At 44.6% G+C, this 9953-nt stretch overlaps 1 protein-coding gene across 1 annotated transcript in view; it reads left to right on the top strand.

Moving 5' to 3' along the window:
- The window catches only part of CHAT (choline O-acetyltransferase), a 47535-nt gene extending 45236 nt beyond the window's left edge, over positions 1-2299 (top strand). The window contains exons 13-14 of the mRNA XM_072972307.1: positions 201-338; positions 2030-2299. Coding sequence (XP_072828408.1) covers positions 201-338; positions 2030-2299 — 408 coding nt within the window. The remainder of the gene's footprint in view (positions 1-200; positions 339-2029) is intronic.
- The last annotated feature ends 7654 nt before the right edge of the window (positions 2300-9953 follow it).

The following is a 9953-nucleotide window of genomic DNA, read 5'->3' as shown; positions in this document are numbered from 1 at the left end:
CCTGTGTACACAGAAATGCACAAGGGCCCAAGGAACAGAGGCCACGTAGTATGGTGGTCGGTCCTGGGCGGTCACCCACACACAGTGTCCTGCAGCTAACACGGGAGGCACGAGCCTTGAGAGTTGCTATTAGCATTGAGGACTAGAGAGAGGGGAGGAGGGGGAGTCTCATGTTCTGTTCTTTGTCCCCAATGACCCAGGCCATAACAGGGATGGCCATCGACAACCACCTGCTGGGGCTGCGGGAGCTGGCCCGGGAAGTGTGCAAGGAGCCGCCTGAGATATTCACAGATGAAACATACCTGATGAGCAACCGGTTTGTCCTCTCCACCAGCCAGGTACAGCCCCAGTGTGGCCACCCCAAAGTGGCTGCTTAGTGGAACCAGTGGGCTCTTTAAACCAGCTCTTTGAAAAAAGAGCTCACTGACTACAGCCCACTGGTTGGAGTCAGGCCAGTCCTGGCTTTGCTTCCAATGAGCTGCGTGGCCTTCAGCAGAAGGACCTAAATGCTCAGGATGCTGGTTTCCCCATTCGAAATGGTTGTAATCATGAACGCCACCTCAACAGAGGCGGACAGGATGGGAGAACGCCCATTCTGGTACACTAACCATTACGCTCACTCCCTTTCAACGTTGCCTGAGAGGTGGTGTTCCACTGGGGTGACCACAGGCTCTGAAGCCCGACAGACCTAGAGCAAAGTCCTGGCTCAATCAGATGCGACCTGTAGGTAGAAACCCTAGCCCAGCATCTGGCATGGGCAGGGTCCTCCAAACAGGTCGCAGCTATTATTGTAAAGGTCTACTGCCAGCCAGCATGGTCCCCCCGCCAGTTCAAAATACCTCCCCTCCCCATCCCACTCCCCTCCCCACAAACGTCAGTTTACTAAAACTCCACCTCATCTGCGAAAAGCTGGATGTGGGCAATCAAAAGGGCTGATAAAGTTGTGTTTGAGGATAAATCCCACTCAGTAATTTCATCTTGTCATTACGGCAGTGAGTTGCCGACGTGAGTAAACGAGGGCAGAACACAACCACATAAATTCTTCAGGAAACCATCCATGAGCGAAACGTGCTCTGGAATGGCTTTATGGCCTTCATCTGTTGCACGGCAAATTTATCTGACAATGAGGTGACTCTATTAGCAAGACTAATGGTTTGTTCTGCCCCATTAAAACAGCCAGTGTCATTTCTGGCCTGAGCACACAGAACCTGTGGGTTTAAAAACAAACCCCGCCCTGAAACTGCTCACGAATGTGTTCTCTTTTCCCTTTAAGACCAGCTAATAAAATTAACTGGGGTATGTTGATTTGCTGTTGGGTTTTTTTTTCCCAACTGAAATGAACATTTATGGCTTGAATGAATGCCTTCAGAAATACCTTATCTTGGTTTGTGATCCAGATTACAAAATCCCGGCCCCTTTGAATTCAAAACATAGCCGGTACCTAACTAAAACTTCAGTTGATGGCAATCTTTGAAACGCCCAGCGCTGGGTAATTGTGCGTGGCCAGGCTGCGCGGAGAAAATCAGAGCAGCCAGGCAATACTGACAGTAATTAAGGATGCGGGGAAAATCAACAGAGAAGACGAGCCAGATTTCCTCCAGTTCATAAATTACTCCCTCTGGGAAGCCATCTACCCGTTGGGTGCCACCCGGGTGCCATTTAGAAAATTGCTCTGATTGCCTCGGTGATTCAGACAGCCCCCAGGTGAAGGAGAGACTCGGCTCGAGACCCCGCACCAGGTCACTCTGGGAGCGTCTGACTCCATGAGTAGAGCGGATTTCACACCAGGCAGGGGCTGACGGCCCCTCTTCTTCTGATTCCATGCAGTTAGATGGGTTTGTTTTGATGGCTCTGGCTGTGGCCGTCCAGGATGGAGCTGTCAGTTGATTTGGTTAATTCAGTCCAACGCCCAGATGGAAAACAGTCAAAGAGAAGCAAATATCCTGTTGAGACCCCTGGGGTTGCTGGAATGCCCTGCTCTCTAGGAAGCTTTTAGAGCAAGCAGCTCCTGACCTGCCCTCTCCTCCAGGTGCCCACCACCATGGAGATGTTTTGCTGCTACGGACCTGTGGTACCCAATGGGTATGGCGCCTGCTACAACCCCCAGCCAGAGAGCATCCTTTTCTGCATCTCCAGCTTCCATGGCTGCAAAGAGACCTCTTCAACCAAGTTTGCAAAAGCTGTGGAAGAAAGCCTCGTTGAAATGAGAGGCCTCTGCAGTCTGCCACAATCTGCCACGGAGAAGCCACTGGCGACCAAGGAAAAAGTCATGAGGCCCAGCCAAGGGCATCAACCTTGACTGCTGCCACTAGGTTTCACCTCCCCAAACCCAACATTCTGCAGCTGTCCAATCCGACCGAAGCCCTGCTCCCAACCCTCACCCCAGTTTTCCGTAGCTCCCCTGTAACTCCAGGCCTAACACGCAGACCACACTGAGGCAACATGCAAAGCTGGAGTTTTAGGAGGAAAGTATCCCTCGTTATGCATGGGAATTATCATTATTAATCAAGCTGCCCTCTGACCTCTGCCCTGGGAAATAAGACCAGCCTGGCTCAGGGGTGGCCAGGGTGAGGTGCAGGAAGTCAGCCCCGATTTCCCTCCACGGCCACAGAACCTTAATGTTAGTGTTTGCTTCCTAGCAGGAACTGGCATGTCCAGGTGATGCTTTTGCCCAATGAAAGAATGAGTCACCTTATTATGTGCAATGTACCCAAATGAACCATGAAAGGTGAGGCTAACTCCAGGTCATTACCTAGTATCTTTTGGGGAGGAGTTTTCAGAGTTGAAGCAGCCTGATCATGGCATTCAGCACACACACACACACAGAGCCCAAGTTAATTTAAAATACAGTGATCCGGGCCCACAAATACATTTCTCCTTTTTTGCCTCCCAGGGGCAGCCTGGGAGTTCTGAACTCATCCACTGAGTTCAGAATATCTGGTCCACCTATTCTGAAAGGGGAAAAAAAGGTCTGCCATTGCCCCGGGGTAGCTGCTGCTCCCGGCTTTCCCTGGGGGCGTGGTGGGGACCAGTCCACTTCCCTCGGGATCTTGCCACTTGCATTTTTTCTGGTTGTGTTCCCACTCGCCTTCACAAGAAACATGCCCTGATAGGTGATCAGCCTTTTAGAGGAGAGGAGAGAGGGGTGCTTCAGGGGTTTTCTGCGGCTGTTGTTTGTTTTGTTCATTCTTAAGAGAGGCTTTTAAGAAATTCACTGTGATGTGAATTTCAGAAAATGATTTCAGTGGCCTAAGCAGGACACCCTTGTTCAGCTGGGCTCCTTTGTGTGGGCGATGTTATCCAGGGATTCTGATTAAAAGCCATGTGGAAGGGCCCAGAGCAAGGCTGTGCACTGGCCTGGGGGCTGAGGGCACAGCTGGAGGGAGCAGGGCTGGGAGGAGGGAATGGGCTGCGTGCAGACTCAGGCCTGATAGAGAGGCCGACAGTCCACTGAGCCAGGGGGGAGACCGTCCAGAGAGGCTGTGATCGCAGAGGGGATATGAGAGAAACTTTCCACTGGGGCATATTTTTATGGGAAAGCAACCAGAAAAATCAAAACTGCAAATAGCTGGGGCAGCCTGCCTAGGTCCAGCAGAGGAGCAGAGGTGTGTCTCATCATGTTGAGTTCTGCCATGCTCCCTGCGGGGTTTTCTGAAAAAGCCCCCCTGCCTGCTGCCGTCTTGCTGTGTTCCATGTCATTCTGAGCCGTCCACTCTGGTCCAGGGACCCTGCATGTGTCCCTTCCTTGGACCACCATGCGAGCTCTCTGCACTTCAACCTGTAATGAAGCAGGCAGACCTGAGACAGAGTAGGCATTCTGGCCTTTGCTGGGCTCGTTGAAAACACAAACATCTGTAAGCAGTAAATCCCGTGAGCCCCTGGTTTTAAGTTGAGGGGTTTCTATTGGATGATCAGGATGATTCCGGCCCTGCCCCTTCAAAGCCACTGGTCTGCAGGTCCATGCTCCTTCTCTCAGACGTCTACCTTCCTTCTCCCCCTGGGAAGGCACGGCCTAGGAGTCCTGGAAATGTTTGGGGAACTGCTGTCCACCTGCTGTAAGTTGACCCAAAGCTTCTTGTCTGTTCTCATCAAATGACCACAGTAGAGATCCAAGCTCTCTTCTGGTCTCTCTCCATGGATTCCTGGGCAGGCAGAGAGCTTTGGGATCAGGCAGCCACACTGACCTTGACCAAGAGACTTAAATGCTCAGACACTCAATTCTCTCCATTGTCCAATGGGGATGAGAGTGTCCTGGCCTCGTGAGGCTGTCACAATGGTAGGTCACGTGTGTAAAGGACCTTGCACAAGCAGGTGGGCACTGGTGCCTGCTGTCAGGGTGACAATACCCCAACGGGCATTGTTTGAGTGATGTTTGTTTCAAACTTTGTACACTGATTTGACAGGACCAAACTCACATCTGCCATTCTCTGAGCACAGGGAAAGGAAACTGACTTTGTGTATTCAGATGTCAATCACGTGTGGATGGCAGACATTTGGCAGGAGGGAACACCTCCTCTCTCTGAGGAAGGGCTGGAAGCTGGTCTTCCCCCTCCAAGAACAGGTGGGTGCACTGAGCCTTTACGCAAAGGCGCTGCTGAGCCATGGCCATGGGCATCTCTGCAGAGACCCTCGTAAAGAGACTGTTCCAGGTGTCCCCAATGGGGTAGAAAATGAGACTTGGAGACAGACCTTCAGGGACAGTGATGCATAATAAAAATGTACATGGCCACCTTACAATAACTGCTAAGTTGCCAAAATATATAAAGTTGAGATTTGAGTTCTATTTTTATAAAATAGTTCTAGATTTATGGCAATATGGACATGTGTATTTATAGCCTTTCAATTTTAAGTTATAGTTTTGTGCTTTACAGAAATATATGTATGACTAAAGAACTGTATATTGAAAGCACTATATTCAAATTATTTAAAGACTGTAAGTCTATATTCAATAAAAAGTAATGCCAAGAAAGATGGTGTTGGCCATTGTGTCTACACAGAAAATCTATAGAAATTTTGTTGTAAATTCTGGGAGCTGGGTCAGTGATTCATTTGCCTTTGTCTGAGGTCTGCCAGCAGCAGCAGCAGAAGTCTCAAAGACAGGGACCAGGGGAGAAAAAAGAGGAAAGAACTTAGCCCCTCCTAGTGTGTGGGCATCCCACCACGGGGTTGGGGGAGGGGCAGAGAGGTTTCACCCGGTGTTTGTGATCAGGTTGGCGGAAACCTGGGTGTAGAGATGGTGTCTGCACTTAAGCCTGCACAAAGATGCACAGGCAGGATGGAACGGAAGGCAAAGCATCAGGCTCAGAGGTGGAATGCCTAAACTACCGATGTAGGTCTTTCTCTAACTTGCTGTGGACTTTGGGGCATCTCTCTCACCTCTCTAGCCCTCAGTTTCCTCATCTGTCAAATGGGGATGTTGATATCAGCATTACTCACTTCCAGAGTTGTGGCAAGATGATGTAAGATGGTCGCTGTCTGAAAACTTAGGAAGTGATGTGAAAACCTAACAGTCTTATAAGCTCACAGGTCCATGGGCACACAGGTTCCTGCACCCTGCACAGCCCTGCACCCTGCGCAGATATATTCCAAGCTGCAAGAACCCCTCCACAGCCACAATAATCCACAGAACAAGAACTGAGATTCCTCCAAATGGATGCCCCAGTGTTTTCCAATCAGAGTCAAAAGGGGACCTTAAAGTCTATGACTTTGTGTGATTTGGATGCGGAAAAGGCATTATCCAAAAAGATAATGGCTAAGAATAATATTCCAGGAGCAATGGAGGGGAAAGGAAAGAACAGGGTGAAAGTAATGTGGGTTTGCTCTCATTGATCACGTATATCACATGTGGCCCCAAAACAACCAGATGGAGATGACAGAGAGAGCAAAGTGCCAACAGGCAGATCAACCCCACAACGTGCAAAATAATGCCACCTGCTCCCGTCACCTCTGAAGGTCCTGTGGGGTGGATGCTGGTACATTCAGGTGAAAATATAGGGAGGAGTCTCTCCTGGGTTCACAAGAGCAACCACAAGTTTCCAAATTACTCCAAAGCAGTTCTCCTTGGGCGCAGAGGGAGAACCAGTACCTTGGGTTCCCTTTATAAATTCAGGCAATCTTCCCGCTTTTGTGTTTCTCTGAGTTTTCTTTCCAAAGAGGCCTCTTGAGTCCGCAGGATGAACACTGTGCCATTTGTGGGAAGAGCTGGGCTCACATGCCATTAAGAGGAACTTTCTAAAAACTCCGTTCTCTCATTTTCTAAGGACCAGCTCTCCTTGTTTTTTCCTACTGCTTCTTCCATCTCCTCATGGGATTTCACTTCCTATTTCTGTTCCTTGTATGTCATTGGACCCCAGGGTTCTGTCCTTGGACTCTATTTCTTATATTTAAGGAGCAGCAAAATGGTAGGCTGGGCTGATGCCAAAGGGCCCCCCTCCACCTATAAAAACATACACACAAAGAGGAAAAATGCTCAAAATTATAGTCCAGTTCAAAAGAAAGAAAAGCAATCCTCACATTCCAGGGGGAAAAAAACAGTGTCCAAAACAGAGCAAGGAGCATGAGTGAAAGGGGTATCAGACCAGACACGGACTCCAGTGGTTGACAGTGGGCTTCTCCACTCCTGCAAGTTGAGAAGACATAACTTCAGCCCAGACAAGGTGGGAGATGCAGCTAAATGCCCTGCACAAAACCAGAACCTCACGGAGGTGTCCCAGCCCTGTAAAAACTGCAACACTCTTCCCATCAGCCCAGGGGAACATTGAGGAACCATGCCAAGATGGTGGAAAAAGACATCCATGAGAAATTAAATTATAAACTTACGCCATTCGGGGATGTAGAGTCTGAATGTATCCAACTTACCTGTGAAGCAGGAATTTCAAGCGAAGAATTTATTTAAATTGCCTGGCTCAGTAAGATCCAAAGGGCCTCAGCAGAATCAAATACAAAACTGTTTTCCACAACCCTGGACACACCAAATACCCTTAGGGGGAAAACACTCCATTAAACATGAGCTCACAGTCAAAAACTACAAAAAGCACAACAAACGGCAGCTCACGGGAGGGAAGCAAGACAAAACAAACAGAAGAATAACATCAGGAAGGCTGGAGAAAACAGAGACAATGGAGGAAACACACTATTGAACGAGAAAATGGTTAAGAATATTAAAAAAAAAACCCGCATCATTCTAAAACTCATGGTCAAAAAAGAAATAATAATGGAAATTTGAAAATACTTAGAGCAGAATAATAATAAAGACACCGCATATCAAAACTTCTGCGACACAGCGTTGAAGGGAATTTATACTTACATCAGAACAGAAGAAAGACTCAAAATGGATGAGCTAAGACTTAAAACATAAGAAAAAGAATCAAACAGTAAAAGGAACAATAAACTCAAAGAAAGTAATAAAGATAAAAACAGCTATCAATGAAAGAGAAAACAAAAAACAACAGAGAGGCTTAAATAAAGGAAAAGTTGGTTCTTTAAAAAAGCTAACAAAATGGATAAGCCTCTGGTAAAACCAATAATAACAACGGAAGTTCAGAAATAAATAATATTATGAATAAAAAGTTAACGTAACTACAATAAAGTAGACAATAAAAAGATAGCAAAAAATACATCAACCACTTTATGCCAATAAATTTGAAAATTCAGACTAAAAATAGAAAAATTCTTAGAAAAATATAATTTACTAAAACTGATGCAAGAAGAAATAAAATTCCTGGATAGTCTTACAAATAGTAAATAAACTGAAGTGGTAATTTTAAATCTTCTCATTCAGGGGAAAAAGGGAGGAGGGGAAGGAGAAGGAACATAAAATTGTATAGACATGCTCCACCAAACATTCAAAGAAGTGATCATTTGATTTGTATACAAAATAAATAAGGGGATATTCCATCTTCTTCTATACTCTCTTATTTATTCCCTGAAGCTAGTGTAACTTTAACATCCATACCAGAGTAGAACATACAATAAAGAAAAACTACAGCCTCACTTAACTCATGCACATATATCCAAAAATCCTAAGTCAAATACTAGCAAACAAATTCTAACATAATCTAAAAGAGACAATACACTCACGATCCATTCAGGTTTATCCAAGAATGCAAGATAGCTTAATATTAGAAGATATCTAAATGTCAGTTATTCATCAACAGCTTAAAGAATAAAAGTAATAGGATCATTCTAATCATTAAAATCACTAAAATGTATTCAAAAAATTCAACTCATTCATAATTTTTAAGAAATACTCAGAGTAACATGCAATTAGAAAAGAACCTAGCTTCACAAAGAACATCTATAAAAGACATACAATATATATCATCCTAAATAGGGAAATATTGGAAATGTTTTCTATCCTTTAAAATCAGGGTAAAGACAGGATATGTACTCATCACTTTTATTCAATCATTGCACTAGGGGGTCTAGCCTGTGCAATAAGGAAAAATGAAAGGCTTAATAAAGTAAATAAAACTATCATTATTTGCAGACAATGTGACTGTCTACATAGAAAACCCAAAAGAATCTACAGATAAGTTAGTAGAAATTATGACAAGTTCAAGGTGGCTCATATAAGATCAATATAAGCCAACTTCATTTTATACTACAATAAAATCACAATGCAAAATACATGTCTTACAATAGAAACTTGTAAGCATTCTAACAAAGACAGGAAGACCTATACACAGATAATTATCAAATACACTGAAAGACATTGAAGAGGATCTAAACAAAGGAGAGATTCTCCAATACAATAAATAGGAAGGTCTCAGAAAGATTCAGTTTTCCCCAAACTGATCTCCAGAGTCAATGCAACTGAGCAAAATTCTCAACGGGAAACTTCTGTTTCTGATAATGGTGGAGTAGTTTGATTCAGACTGTGCTTCCTATACAAGACATATTTTAAAATATAGCATGTTTGGTTTTTTTCAGTCTCCTTGAAAAATCATAAAAGAGCTAACTGGATCAAGATCAGGGAAAGGATGAAAGTAAGCATAGAACTGGAGATGATTTTCCTCTAGAGCTATCCAGTGATCTTGAATAGGCAACCTAGAAGATGAGATGCAATTTTGAGTTTGCAGAGTTAGGTTTATAGAAATTGGATCTAGCACTACCAAGGGGGAGCCCTGGTAAGCCACCACCCACCACCGCCATTGGGCTAGGGCCCCAAAAGACTGCACCACAGAAATGAGGAAAAAATATAAGTAAACCAACCTCCATATGGACTGCAGCCCAGTTTCAGGCCATCTGGAAGGCTCCGAAAATCTCAAGCCCTTAAATTCTATTAAGATGACCCTGTGTTGCTGGTGCTACAGAACCCGGCAAGAAGTGAAGAAAAAGGCTTCTGTAGAGGAAGACAACATCATCCTCAGCCTCAAATTGTTTCTACAAATAATTCTTCTAAGCCAATATCCAGTACACGATCAAAATAAACCAAGAACTCTAGGAGACAAGACGAAATGGCAGAAACCAGCAGAAATCATAACAGAAACAGACACTTGAGGCCTCCAGGTAGTGGAATTCTCCAACACAGACTATAAAATAAGACTATGATCAAGATGATAAAATCAGATCTAAAAAACCTGGCAAGAGACTGAAAACTATAAAAAAGTGGTGCAGCAGATATGAAAAGGGGCCAAGATTGAAACTAAAATTCTAGAATTGAAGAATTAAAAAATTTCTTAAATAAAGAGTGATGGCTTTGATAGTAGTAGACACAGCTGAAGAGAAAATTAGTAAACTGGACTACTGATAAAATTGAATGAATGAATGAATACATAAATACACACAATCCCAAAAGAAGCATAGAAGAAAGAGAGAAAAACACAGGAGAGAAGAGAGTGTGAAGAATACATTGAGAAAGTCTAACACACATTTAACTGGAGTCTCTGAAAAGTGAGAAAATGGATAGAAGCAATATGTGAAGAGCTAATAGCTCAAATTATTCTGAAACA

This window comes from Vicugna pacos, chromosome 11 (assembly GCF_048564905.1).
Source record: "Vicugna pacos chromosome 11, VicPac4, whole genome shotgun sequence".
Taxonomy (NCBI): domain Eukaryota; kingdom Metazoa; phylum Chordata; class Mammalia; order Artiodactyla; family Camelidae; genus Vicugna; species Vicugna pacos.
The sequence above is the reverse complement of the archived record's forward strand: the minus strand, read 5'-3'. Positions and strand labels throughout refer to the sequence as shown.